At 41.3% G+C, this 14,958-nt stretch overlaps 1 protein-coding gene across 3 annotated transcripts in view; it reads left to right on the top strand.

Moving 5' to 3' along the window:
* adamtsl3 (ADAMTS-like 3) overlaps positions 1-14,958 on the top strand; it is a 246,885-nt gene that overhangs the window by 223,493 nt on the left and 8,434 nt on the right. For all 3 annotated transcript variants that reach the window (XM_051379968.1, XM_051379967.1, XM_051379969.1), the window contains exons 23-29: positions 5,443-5,567; positions 7,068-7,205; positions 9,157-9,339; positions 9,430-9,555; positions 9,641-9,895; positions 11,368-11,551; positions 14,416-14,620. In XM_051379968.1, the coding sequence (XP_051235928.1) occupies positions 5,443-5,567; positions 7,068-7,205; positions 9,157-9,339; positions 9,430-9,555; positions 9,641-9,895; positions 11,368-11,551; positions 14,416-14,620 (1,216 nt within the window). The remainder of the gene's footprint in view (positions 1-5,442; positions 5,568-7,067; positions 7,206-9,156; positions 9,340-9,429; positions 9,556-9,640; positions 9,896-11,367; positions 11,552-14,415; positions 14,621-14,958) is intronic.

The following is a 14,958-nucleotide window of genomic DNA, read 5'->3' as shown; positions in this document are numbered from 1 at the left end:
TGATGATGACGACAACAGCCACAACGATGGGGGACAAGGAGCAGTGACAATAGTAATTATAGTAACTGTAGTAGCAATAATAATATAAATAATAATAATAATAACAATAATATCAGTGATATTAGCAATGGCAGTCAAGCAGGAACATGGCAGGAGGCTCCACCAGGATCCATGAGAACCTGCGAGACGAGAAAGCACAAGAACTCCGGGGAAGAAGTGAAGTTAGTAACATGCATTAATGGAACATGAATGAGTGCAGAAAGAGAGAGGAAGAGAGGAGCTCAGTGCATCATGGGAAATCCCCCCGGCAGTCTAGGCCTATAGCAGCATAATGGAAACAACCAATCAGAGCCTAGGAAAATTGTTGGTTGTCGAGTCACATTGCCAGTATCTACTATCTTCAAGCCTCCAACCCAAAGCGTCTTTACATCTTTCTTAGCTCTGATTGGTTTTTAGGTCTGTTGGAAATATGATTGACAGTTATTTTTATAATCGTTACCAACTGCAGTTTTAATGTATTTTCAGTGTAAATATCTTTAATCCTCACATAGCTGTAACAGAGAAATTCCATTCAATCACATGTGGATTGAATTAGATTAAATGTGAATAGCAGCTATTAGCATACAGTATATCAGCAAAGCAGTATATTGGTCTAACTGTAGTAGACAGTTTCACAGATCAGCATCTTTTCAGCCTGACTGGTTCCTCTGCTGGTTCCTCCTCCTCGAGGCAGGTTGAGCGATGATACAGCAAAATAGGAAAATATTGTGAGTCATTTGCACTGCATGGAGTGTACACACACCAGGTTTCCAGTATTAGTAGTATTCAACAGTGCAGGATATACATTTGAAATCAGGTGTTGATTTGTCCAGTATCGTTTACATAAGCTGATAATCTAGCACCATATGTTTGAGGTGAAATGCACAACAGCCTGCAGACACAGTGTATGTCATTTCCAGTGGCATACAGGCAAACTATGCTATTGAGTTTCCGTCTCATTCAGTAGTTCTGGTCCAATGAATATTGATGCCCTTTTGAAAAAACACTTAATGTAAGTTTAATTTAAGGAGGAAGCAGACCACACACTTTGCACTTTTGGGATCTTGTCAACTAGAATCCATAGCCCTTATTTGCTCAACTCCCAGGTTTGGGAGACAGATTGAGGTTTGAGAGCTGATGGAAGGGCAGACAGCTGCATATGGAAGCCATCACCATTTTGCTCGAGGACCTGTCAATCACACCATGACTGACTGCTGTAGAGAGTGTGCTTTTCTGCTTCAGTACCTTACACAAGTTGCCCTGTTCTTGATTCCACCAATCTTCCTTCTTAACAGGCACTGACAGTCTCTGAAATGTATGCTGTCATTGTCTTATAAGTTCAAACCTGCTGAAGTGGCATGGCTCTGCATGGTTGTCAGGATGCTGCTAGCAGGCTGGGCCAGTGTATCTACTCTAAAGTCTACCAATCTGTTCTAAAGTCTCCCAAAACCAAATGCACATGACCCCACTTCCCTGTCTTATATTTTCTTCCCAAAACATGGGATTGTATGAAACATTGCTGTCTTCATCTGCATGCAGGCACTGGGGCAAAGGTTTGCCTATTGACTCTCCCACCTCCCACTTTCTGTGTATTGTGTATGTACCCTGTAGCCGCCAAGTTACCATTAAATACAGTGTAAAGTGTATACTACATATGGATGCTTACTTATATGCCTGGAGACCTAGAGACCACCCAGTTATCATGTACTTGGCCCAAGGTTTGTGTGTGTGTGTGTGTGTGTGTGTGTGTGTGTGTGTGTGTGTGTGTGTGTGTGTGTGTGTGTGTGTGTGTTTGTGCTTGTAATTTAATTAAACACAGCTCTGTTTAGAAATATGTGCTGGGAGCTATAAACTGAAATAATTACGGTATTAATTCAACATTTTGAAACAGGGCCCCTCTACACGACAGGGTCATACCATTAGATACTAGTATAATTTTGGGGACCCTGGGGTACTGGGCTCTTAGGGCAGTTGCTTGCTTTTCTCCAGCCTTGACCAGATAAAGGAAGAACTCTGAGTGAAAGGTCAGAAAAGTTCACCTCTTAGCCCTTTTGGTCATGGTTATACTGATGTCACTGTCAATGATATTGTGCTATTTATTTTGTACTTGGACCAATCCATGTCCGACAATTTTTCTGAAACAGGCAATCTGACAATCATGCCCACTTTACAGATTGTTAGACAGATTGGCGTTGTTTACAGAGGTGTAAAAGTATGCAGGATTGAACCTCCCTTTTTTCCTACCGTCACACCTACTGCCGTAACCTTTAGTGTGAAGAAAGAAGTGCAACACCATGAATGCCTTCTCATTTCCATGTTTTATTGTTAATGTGGCAAGCAGCTGGATTCGTAAGATCACAAAATCACAAAATCACGATATCACGCGAGAATCTATCTTGCTAGGCTATTTCAGTGTCTTTTGAGTACTGGCAGCTACGTGGATTGACACTACATGACACAGCGAGAAGGCACTGTATGGCAAACTTTTTGTTTGGCAACTCTCATCCTGCAGCGATCCAGTTTTGCAAACAGACACCAGCCCGCACCCACAGAGCTCAGTACTGGAACCTACCCATTACTTGCAATTACCTCCAAATCAAATCCAGACCTGACCCGTGACCTGCGCTACACAACACAGTCATATTTTTACTTGCACACTTAGAAGTGTAACATGAAGAAACATAAATTAAAATCCTGATTAACCAATTGGCTGAATCAATCACCAACTGTTGCTACTCACTATACTGCTGCTGCGTTCACACAGCCAGCTGGGTACCAATGTCAATTAAACCCTGAGCTAGTTCGCTGAATCCATCTCAGCGTCCTCCTGCTTTTGGCACTCACAGTTGTGTTATTGGACAAATTGCTTTCACAAGAAAAAAATCCTTGGCGACTGATTAGGCTTGATCATTTTTAGTTCATTTAGATTTTAAAAATAGCCAGCCTCATTTTCATTTTTGAAGTTCTCCAGTAAAACCTGCATTCAGTTCATTTTTACCCATGCCTTTACCCGTGAATTTATATAGATATATTTCTTACCCGGTTTTTGCAGGCTATGTATTTCTGTCACTGTTGATGGAGCTAGCCTCAGTTTCCCCTGCTATGGTGCTTAGCAGGTCCAATCACGTCCTGGACCTATCTTTACTGGATGCACTGAGATGAAATTGATATTGATCTTCTGGTTTTATGTTGGGTAAGACGGAGAACAAACACATTTCCCAAAATGTCAGACTTTTAATCTCACCACAAGAGAGAGAAAGACAAGCACATTTTCAAAGCCAAAGTAAGACAGAGACTTGATTGACATTTACAGGACCTAAGGGCTGCGGAGTAAAACACAATGTTCCACATTTGCCCTTGACTTTATCAAAGCGGTGTACCTGTGGAGTGAACAGACCATGATAACAGCTGAAACTGGATCTCTGCAACATGCTGTGCTGAGGTTGACCCTATGAAAGAACCTTTATCATATTTACTGGGGTCTGTTCTTTTTATTCAAGGGCAAAAAGTTTATAGTGGAGGGAAAGCAGAGAAAAGAATAATTCAGTTTTTTGCTTATATTGCTTTACTAACATTAGTGCTATGAATGCAAGGATTATCGTGATGGAGAATTTGCTCTGCTGTTCTATATATTTATTGCCTGTGTTTTGGTTGGTTTTGTTACAGGTGCAGTATTAGCAGGTCCACTCACTCCAACCCTCAAAGCCCAAAGTGCTATTTTCATGATTGTGACAGCATGTTTTCCATATTAAGAGTTTATATGTTTCCACCTAGGACCAATGTCCTAACTAGCTATGAAAAATTCCATGTAGCATATTCATCAAAATATTCCTTGCTCTGGAAATAACGTACATCTATGCACCACTGCTTACCTAGTGCGTAACCAAGGCGACAAAAGTAGCATAGCAGTAATGCAGTATAAACGTTAAGGGCCATTTCAGACCAAATCATCCTCTGCAGCAAAAACACCCCTCCTCCTATTCATTTTAATTGGGGTAGTGTGTTTAGGCTGGGGTGGTGGAGGCCGCAGGGGAGGCTGGGGGGAAAAACAGCGGCAGAGAAGTTCAAGCAGAATCCACTTTTGGAGAAGCGCAACCCAGTGTCCTGCTGTGTTGGCCAATCCGGCGATCCAACCGGTCAAACCGCTGTCCGCATGAAATATGACAAAATAGACCAAACTATGATACGCTCCTAACTGTATTTCTTTCGCGTACCCAGTTTCAGCATCTGGCTTATAGTCTATGCTGCAAAATAGCCATACCAAGAAGTTTCCTTTGGTTTGTGTCCGTTAGTTTGAATGAGAGAGACAGCCAGTCAATCAGAGAAATGACTCCTCTACCATGTCAAAATGAGATGGGGGTAGGCCTCTGAGGTTTTGCTGAATTTTTAAGGGGCCCCAAGCCTCCAAAGTTTGGAAAGCTCTGTCCCTATACTGAATTGAACAGCTTTAGTAATCCTTCCTCCCCTTTTTAAAACTGCAGCAGTAATGGATTATCTGTGTTTGGGCTTATACTGCCAGGAGGAGAGCACTACATAAAGTCCTGGTTAAAGTATAATTCTGGACTATCACAATTTGGTCCAGTGACTAGTAATAATTGTTTTAACCAAGGTAATTGCCCACTCACATGCACAAAGGTAGCAGCTTTCACAGAAATGAATGGGATGCCAACTAGAAAGACGATATCCAGTTCTCTTAATACATACATGCAGTTTGCAGACCAACTCCCTAGTTCAACTTAATAATAATAATAAAATGGACTGCATTTATACAATGCTTTTATTTACTTTACAATTTGTCTCTTCACCCATACATACACACTCACTGAGGCCATGTAGCTACCATACAAGGCTCTAGCCTAATCATAGGGAGCAATGGGGGGTTGTTCGGGACACTTTGGGATCATCTTGCCTTGTTGGACTTTGATGTCGTGAATGTGTTCCCAGATCTCAGAAATTACTTTGGTGTGTTCAGTGTTGTCATAACTGATAGAAATCATTGACAAAACAAGTGAGAGTTTATTACTGTAATTAGACAAGTCCCAGACCTGTGTTTGCAGAAGATTCATAATTTGAAACAACTGATTTGGTATGTGGGACTTAGGTTTGGATAGAAACTTTAAATCTCTATAACCTACTGCATTGCTTTAACAGGCCAGACTTAATTCAACATCAGTCCTAACCCCAAACCTTTTGTTCAGTATTCTAACCTTGTATCTATGCTCCATGTGTTCATACTGTTAACAAGTCACCCTTTAATTCCTTTTGAATTTAGAGACTTGTGTGATATGTAGGAAGAATCCCCCCCCCGATGCATTGTGGTTCTTCAGAGCTCTCAACCATTTGGTCTGACAAAAAGCATACAAATAAAAAAACTGAAAACGTGTTTTCCCTGTGTGTCTGCAGGGTGTCATGGAATAGATCTGGACTCCACATCCTTCAGCCCAGAGCGTTTGACCAAGGCCAGTACCAGTGCACAGCTACCAACGAACATGGCTATGACTCAGAGACGTCTCAGATACTGGTGGCAGGTGTGTCCTTTGTTTTAGTGTCATTATTATGCACATCATTTATAATTAAAATTTTTAATAGTCACCATAATATAATTTAAATAAATCTGAAATAAAATAAATGAATAAGGGTAATCCTGAAATCTGATTGGCCACTCATTATTCCTACCTCTTCCACTGACACTGTCTTTTAGAGTTGGGCTCTGTTTTAAAGCTGATATCATATAAACCTAGATGATCCAACTCATCCATTTGTGCCAACCATGTCATGCTAGCATTTTAGCACAGGGGCTAAATAACACTCCAAACTTTGGTGATGGAAAAACTGGCATTTTCTATTTTCAAAGGGATCCTTTAACCTCTGACCTCAAGATATCTAAATGAAACCCCATGCAGTTTTTGGTAATTAAATATGTCTGCATAACATAAACAGTATTGGAATTGCCTAAATTTGGAATGACTGGAAAGCTGAGACACATACTTCATGCTCCTTCATAAATCAGTGCCCCACTTGTGCCACCCCAGTAAAAAATTTTGAATTTCAGAGTTTGCATGCCAGCCGTGAACAGCCCAGTTGGTTAACACTGGAAGAAAGTGCACAACATTTGGTGACAAACCTCCAAACAGCTCTGAGAGAATAAGCACCCCCCCGACAAAACACTCACTACGGTGTGTGTGACAGAAAAATAAATCATATCAGTTCAACATCTTAAGATATGAGTGCAAAGTATTGTTCTTGCAAGATCACAAGATCATGCAAGACTCCATCTTTTAGGCTTCAGTCTACGTGTTTGTGGCCAGTACAGTGGTACCTGAACAGTCAGCGTCCTGAGGAGGTACTATCAGCTACAGTTCAGTCACTTTACATGTAGATGGCAGGCAGGGAAATAAAGTAATGAATCAATGAATAAAAAACAGGACAAGTAAAGCAGTCAATAAATATGAAATAGAACCTTTAAGATGAACATTTAAGATGATCAGCAGGTATAATGTTTACCCCAGTTACCATCTTAGCACTCAACAAAGTACAGCTGAGGCTGATGGGAATGCTGTTAGTTTTGCAGGTATTTAGCCATAAAACAAAGTACTGGACAAATTGACAGTTAGTTACCGTGAATGTAAATTTCAGGTCAGTCCATCCAAAGGTTTTTTAGATATTTTAAAGTAGTGGAATGCCATTTCTGCCATCACACTGCTAATGTGGCAAAATAATATGCACATTCACAGCTTTTTGGGGTTTAATGGAAGCTTCATTTTAGATGATAGCTCAATTTTGACCATTATGATTCTGAAAATTAAATTTTTCAGCTCAATATTGCAACAAACTTAAAGGCTAAACTACAGTATGTGGTTCCTTCCTTCTATCATTGTATATGTGTTTCCAAGATATGTTCTTTATTATATAACAAGGATTAGCATCAGTAACTTTCTAAAATATATGGACAAGCAAGATTTCTGCAAAAGAGATGATTTATTACTGCACGAGTGAGTGATACTCTTTCTCTTTGTGTGAAACTTCAGAGCCACCAGCCATCGCGGTGTCATGGAGGAATGTTTCAGACAGTGGGGTTGTGTTTGGGCATAGCTTGAGGGCCGTGGTCGGGGGACGAGTCGACGTTCGCCTGGGCAGCAACCTCACTCTGGACTGCCCCGTCACTGGTAGGTCACAGCACTGTATGCCACAAAGAATGTTTCCTTTAAAGGGCCAGTTCACCAAAATTAGAAGAATTATACTTTCTCATTGTTTGTACTGGAATGAATTACATTTATGAAGCACTTCTATCTAGAGTACTAAAATGTGCCTCTTACTCACCCATACACTCAAACGAGCCAGCGAGCAACATGCAAGGTGCTTGCCCAAATATCAGGAGCAATTTGGGTGTTCAGTGTCAATGACATCAAGTATAGTGGTATCACTATTATTTCCACTCGTTTTAAAGTAGAGGCCTAGGCTACTTTATGCAAATCAGGGGTGTTAAGCTGCGCTACTCGCCACTTCTGGAAACTCCTGAAAAACTTTTAAACTAAAACTCAATCTAAAATGAAGACAGATTCTGCAACTGTGTGGCTTATTTTTGCCAAAAATGTTGTCAGAAACACATTTCTGTGAACTATTTTAACAGTATAAGTTTCCAAACGACCTGCCATGTCAGTTCATCCAATCAGGTGCAGCCAGGAAGTGTGTGTGCGGTTGTAGGTGGGTGTACCCTTTTGTTGGTCAGTATGACTACCAGTGTTGGGAGTAACGGTGTTTAAGTATAACGGCGTTACTAACGGAGTAATCTAATTAATTAATTTTGCCATCGTTGCAACGCCGTTACCGTTACTGAGAATGTAAAGTGGCGCGTTACTTGCGTTCCTACAATGTGGTGAATGAAGCGCAGTCAGGCTTTCTGACAGACACACATCAGCTGCCGGGAGAGGGCAGGGTGGTGATGATGACACCGTTGCAAATGCAATGATGATTGGCTGGGTGGGTGGATGCCCTGCTCACGCTGTCTTTATTTTCAATATTTCTTTTTTATATATTTTTATTTCTATGCATTTTGCCGGCTGCAATCTATTGAGTTCAAATAAATACCAAATGTTCTGAAATACTGTATATAGTGTTTTTATTCTTCATTCAGTTATCATAAACATATTTTACGTCACAGAAGATGTTATAGAATGTAATAGCGTTATAGGACATAAAAAATAACGTCACAGTTACTTTGCTGAGTAACTAATTACTTTTACAATGTGGTAACTGAGTTACTAACTCAATTACTTTTTGGGAGAAGTAATTTGTAACTATAACTAATTACTTTTTTAAAGTAAGATGCCCAACACTGATGACTACAAGCGTCCTATGCTGGTAAGCTGCACGATCCCTCGCACCTAAAAACGCCCCTGTGGACACGTACCCTTAGCTGTGATAGACCACAAGCATATCAAACGCAGTTTTTTTAACTGAACGTCTCATGCAACAGACACTCTAATTTTAATCTATTCAGCTCTCTATACCGGCTCAACGTAACCACACTCGGGTGTAACCACGACCTGAAGCGTTACTTATGCTTCAGGTATGTTTTTTTGTTAATACGTGCGTAAAAGCAAGGTTGATACCCAATAAAAAGGCACTGAATCAATATATTTATCTGTATTTTGTAACCTAGGCTATTTGGGGTTAACTACAATTCACTTTATGAAAATACGCAGACGTGTGGATTAAAAGATATATAACAAGGTTGTGAATGTTATATGAACAAACCCCTCTCTAAAAACCTTCAGAATACAGATAGGAATAAAACTGGAGTGATTGGTTTATATAAGTGGAGATTTGTAAAATTCATACATTTTGCAAGACACTACCGCCGGTGAATAAGGTATGAAAAAGGGGCAAGAAAGCAGAGAGGTTTCTGAGAAATCTGCAGTCACAATTAGACAAAGTGTAGAGTAAAATAAACACAGGTGCAATCTGCAACTACAGTGCTCGATGCGACTAAATCCTACAATCTTGTCCAATAAGTAGGAACTCAGTCATTTAAAAAAAGTGTTTGTTTTTTTTAATCCCTCTTAGACACAATGTTGTTAAGCCCTTATTCCCTATTCTTCTTCCTACGTCCGCCAGGCGTTCCTCAGCCCAACGTGACGTGGCACAGGAAGAATGGACCTTTAGATGCTGGTGCTGTTTCCTTGCAATCTGGCTCACTGTGGATCAGAAATGTGTCTCTGCACAACCAGGGCACCTACTCCTGCACCGCCACAAACGCCATAGGAAACTCCACTGCCTCGACTGTCCTGCAGGTCTATGGTGGGTTAATGCACCAGTTGCGCATAACTTCTCATGGCTGGCAGTCTTCATCTCTAAATTCCTTATGTGAATGTGCGTGCATGTATACAGGTCCATACCCTGCTGGAGGGAGCAGGGTGGTCCCAGTGTCACAGGAGCTGAACAAGAGAAGGGTCCTTATGGCATCACGTCGTGGAACGAGTGTGTTTATCAGACCCGGAGACAATCTACGTATAGGTACGCACCCTGGGAACGTAAAGCTTTATCGACAGGCTATTCAAATGTCAACATTTACATTCAGTCTGCTTTTGCCTTTCAACAGGTTGTCCAGTAGTTCCTGACCACAAACTGCCAGTGCGTTGGGACTTTAACAACCAGACCCTGAAGGAAATTTTAGTTGTTGCCCAGACCCGGAGTCCTGGTCTGGATCAGGGTCTGCAGTACAGGATGCTGGTGGGAGGCCGCGTCCTTGAGGTGAACACACTCCAGGAGAAGTTCTCGGGCCGGTACAGATGTCAGACCCTCATCAACAGCACCAGACAAGTACTGTCTGCCTGGATATTCATTCATGCTGAAGGTGAGCATTACCTTCATCTACATGCTTATGTGTGTATATATAAACCTGAAATACAGTATGAATTATAGTACAATTAGTTGTTTATGCATATTCACAATGATGCATTAAGAAAGTTGAATGTAACATAGAATATAAACTCAAGATACATTTTCTATCTGCTCCAAAAGAGTAATAGGTGGCCCGTTGACCATTTTGTTATGCATAATGTTTTATGAATCAAAGGCGGAACCTAACAGCAGGCAGGTTGGTGGAAATCAAGTCTTTTATTCTTTACAAGACGATAGAAAAGGTGAGCTGGTGGCTGGCTGACATTGGGGCTGAGGTGAGGGAAAGTATCGAAGGGTGAAGGCTTGTAGCGGGGGAAAACTGGGGAATGAGAGCTGGCAGCTGGCTTGGCTAACTGGTGTGGAGAGCTGGCAGACAGGTCGTCCTGGAGAACTAGTGTAAGTAACTCTGGCAGGCAAACAGAGGCAAACAAAGTAACAAGCTGGTAGAAAAACTGGCTAACTAGACTTTTGTGCTGAGCTGAAGCGAGGCACATTAACATAATAAGTGTGGCACAACAATCCGGCAGGGACTGGATGTCACAAGGTTCTTATAGTGGTTGAGGTAAAGACTTACATTATCCCAAATGTTTCCAACAATGTTCAAACTCAGAGATATCTGCCATTTTATTCAAGTCAGTGGCGTCATATCCCCTTTGTTCATGCGTCAGCGTTGTGGTTGTCTGCCAGAAGCTGTCATACATTGACTTTTTATCCAGTTTTTCTTAAGATATAGCCATCATATGAGACCCATTTTTATTTTTAAATGTAGGATATATTGTAACTTGCTACAGAATAATATGAAAATACATCTGGTAATACAATAATGGTAGTACAATAATCTGGTATTGATATCTGTGCTATGATCAAGTAAATGTGATTTACTAGTTCAGTAAAAATAATCCTATTTATGACTCCAGCAATATGCGACATCTATCACACTTAGGGACAACATCATTATAAATCCTTGAAAGCAGAGATAGACAACACAGAATGACATCCCACTGACTTTTTATGTTATGTGAAGAGGCTGGATGTGGTGAATGGATAACATCATATAAATGCAAGACCATACGTTTAATGGAGGGAATGGAGTTAAGAAGGAGTCAATAGGTTAGGCCTCAGAGATTAGGAAAATGGGAGCTAAGGTTAGGCCAATGTTTTTTGTTAAACCTTCCACAGAGTAACACAGTACATCATTGTATTCAGGTTTTCTTTTGCATTATACAGTGCGTCCATTAACTGACTCAGCTTTGTTTCAGACAGCTTCTTACCTCTACGCTGGGCATTTCAAAATCTGAAATTAACAATGGATTATCTGTGCAGAAAGCTCTTTGTTTCCTAAGGTGTTGAATGCTGAAATCTTCTTTTTGCTGGTTGTTTCCTCCTAACCCTTTGCATCTGAGCACTTTACATTTGGGTCGGCAGAGTTTGGCTGGCGTTTTGGAGACTGGACTGCATGTAGCGCTTCCTGTGGGAACAGAGGGACTTGGCTGCGAAGGATTTGGTGTGTCTCTCTGGATGGAAAGGACGTGCAGCCCACCATGTGTCAGAACATACCGAAACCCATCACTTCACCAGTTCCCTGCAATAGACAGGACTGCCCCCCCAGGTACACTTTTAACTTTAAACATCAGGGTGTCATCAGGGTGTCATCAGATTGGGTCAGATACAGAGGCAGAGTATGGGAGAGCAAGGTAGAGGGTAAAATAAAATAAAAAACCATGCTGACACTAATACAGTTACTAATTAGCTGTTAAAAACTGTAGTCAGTAATCCAATGCTAACAATATTAAAATAATGTAACTTGATTACTTTCCATTGCGTTTGGATTACCTCAACAGCAAATATGCAAATAAAGACAAGAGAAAAGACGTATCGATAAGATGACTATTTTGTATTCTGTAAGACAGAATGATGTAACCTTAGAAAAGAAGGTGGAGTATTTTTAAAGAACAACTTGCTTTTCATGAAGCAAATTCAGGAACAATGCTAACTTTTGTGGTGCCCTTCAAAGAATAGCCATCCCTGCAGCACTCTATAGGGATAGAGAAAATAAATAGATTATAAAATAAACATGCAGTCAAACAGAATTGCAGAATTGGTCGAGTCTTCACTTCACAGTCTTTTACACTGCCTTTGATGAGGCAAAAACACAGATAGGTCAGGCTGCTAATGAATTCATGAAGAGCTGCCAGATCACAACAGAAGTGGAACTCTCAGCAGAATTTTCTCACCCTGAGCCCCCTGCTGTTTCCAGCTCCACCAGCCTGCCTTTATCCATCACACAAGCCATCAGTCAGGCCCCCCTTTGCTGCCACACACTGAGCCAGCTTCACTCACTAATGCAACACAAATGACCCACTATTAGTGCGGCTCAAGCCAGATTTGTGGTGCTGCAGGCTGAAAGACACCAGATTGTCATAGTTTCAGATTCTTTTTTAAATTCTGAAACCATGCGATCTTTGAAGAGGGAGATGTTGCAGAGTAGTAATAGTTACACATTTTGTGTGTGGAGTTATGTTGCTTTATGATAAATCATGTATGATTATTGTGCAGTAAGATAGAGAAGGAACTGGCATGGGCTGGAAGATCTTACAGTCTGACTTGGAGCAGTAGGTAGCACACTGTGGTAAACTGCTTGGTCTGTGTTTTCTGGCTATTACATCAAGCCACATCAAGAAAACAGCCACACACATAGCCAGGCACACAGTCAAAGAATCTGACATGTCAGAAGCACACCCCTTTAAAATCAAACCATTTGGGTTCTTGCACTGGTATTATGTAAATACACCAGCAGATTCAGAGTTAAGATCCAGTTATTAAAGATGTCTACCATATATCTTTTTCTTTCACTGGCCTCTGAGACTGGGGAATGAGTCACTGGGCTGTCGGAGATACTGCCATCTTGGAGCCTTATACATATGTATAAGTATCTGTTGCTATGGCAATGGCTGCGCATGTAGATCGAGCGGCTGATAGCTCCTTCAAACTTACATTTTTGATTAAGACATTGTAGAACGACGTGTGATTGATGTTTGTTGATTGGATTCATGAGATTGTGACTATGGCAATGGTTGCACATCGAGATGCTGCGGCTGGTAGGCTAGCCCCTTCAAACTTTAATATGTTTTCAGCTTTATTGCTGAAACACGTATCAGAAATAGCCTACACTGACAGAAACACTCATTGGAAAAAGAAAGTGTGGGGTTTAGATTTAAGAACAGCAGACTCTGAGACAATCCACCCAGCAATATAGTGGGACCAACCCATCAACCGCTGGTGCTGTGGCCCCAGGAGGAGAGGAAGAGAGGTATATATGAGCCTCGTGGCCCAGCTTGGACTTAAGGCTGCTCCTGGCTAATGTCGAGTCTGGATGAAATAGGACTCAGGCTGGCCAGGCCCACATCTCTATCGACATGCCAGATCAAGTACACGACGGGTGGACCACATTCCGAGTCAGACTCTGTGTTTCCATCGATGATGCTTGGTGCTCAAATGCACTCAAAGTGGAAGGACACTTTGGAAGGAAGATGAAACCATATTATGATTGACTCGCTTGTTGCTGCTGTTTACATTCAACCAGATGCAAAATCAAAAGATGACCTGCAGAATTATTTCCTGGGTGTAAACGTGTATGTATATATGTATATAAAGAACTGTATATATTGATTTATTTTATTTTATTCAGTTATTTTATGAATTTTTCTTTTTTTTTCTATGTGTGCAGCATGAAGGACCTGCAAACATTTATTTTGTTATACAACCTTGGGTTGTATACTAATAAATACATTTCCTACATTGGTTGGATTGGCCATCTGGACATTGGGCAAATTCCAGAAGGGCTGCCCGACAATGCGCTGCTTGGGCCGCTCAGAATGGGTCATGGGTCCGCTCTGTGAGCAGCTTGAGCAGTACATTACAGAAAAACAAGAGAGATACGCCATCGGCCCACATCTTCCCCCTCAAAATCCTTAATAAAGTTCTGTTACTCTGTTAGCGGAGGTTTTACAGCTGAAGCCATTAGACAGAAGACATTAGGGAGATACGAAAGGTTTGAGTTTGACTGGCTGGTTATTTAGCTGTAACTCTAAACATGTTCAACTTTTCATGTAGTCAATTCGCTCATCAAGGTCACTTTTTGTGAACCGACCAATCACAGCCTGAATGGGGTGGGACTTAAAAAAAGGTTGATGTGCTACAGTAAACTTTCTGATTATGATTCTGATTATTCACAAGTTAGTACTAAACAAATTAGAGACTGACCACCAAAGCTAATATAGCTAATATACTATTAGCTAAAATGTAACGGGCGGTCCCAACCTTGTCATTCAGACTTCATTATTGTCATTTGCCTTAGGCTGATGAGGAGGTTTGTTTACAACCTGTCTGATGTGTAGTAGGCCTGATATTGTCATTTTTAGAATGTTCAAAAAAGACTATCATTATTACTATATAGAGTATGTCGTATTTCAGATGGTCTGTGTCAGAGTGGTCAAAGTGCTCGGCCTCGTGTGGCAGTGGCTGGAAACAGAGGCAGGTCTCATGTCAGCAGCTGGATGCCAGAGGTGCAAAGAGGACTCTGACAGCCGCTGCCTGTGAGAGGATGAGCCGGCCAGCGGACACAGAGCAGTGCACCGCTAATAACTGCCCGACCTGGGTCACCAGTCCGTGGGGAAAGGTACATTCAAACACTGAAGTGAACACGTGTGCATGTTACTGTGTGTGTGATTGCACCCATCCTCTTCACCAGGGCCGCCCATAACAGGAAAAAGGGGAACAGTAGCTAGGGGGGCCCATGGAGGCCGACATTAATCATCTTCTTCTTAAATTTAAGCACTGAATTTTATTTAGAACCAAAATACCTATTACTTACTAAAGTTCCAGTGTGTAACATTGGGGAGGATCTATTGTCAGAAATGGAATATAATATTCATAGGTATCCATTTCTATAGGGTATAGTCACTCCAAATTCAGTCACAGCAGCAACCTGACCCAGGGAAGGAGACTTACTATAAA

This window comes from Dicentrarchus labrax, unplaced genomic scaffold (genome assembly GCF_905237075.1).
Source record: "Dicentrarchus labrax unplaced genomic scaffold, dlabrax2021, whole genome shotgun sequence".
Classification (NCBI taxonomy): domain Eukaryota; kingdom Metazoa; phylum Chordata; class Actinopteri; family Moronidae; genus Dicentrarchus; species Dicentrarchus labrax.
Note: the sequence above shows the minus strand (reverse complement) of the source record. Positions and strands in the feature narration are given on the sequence as shown.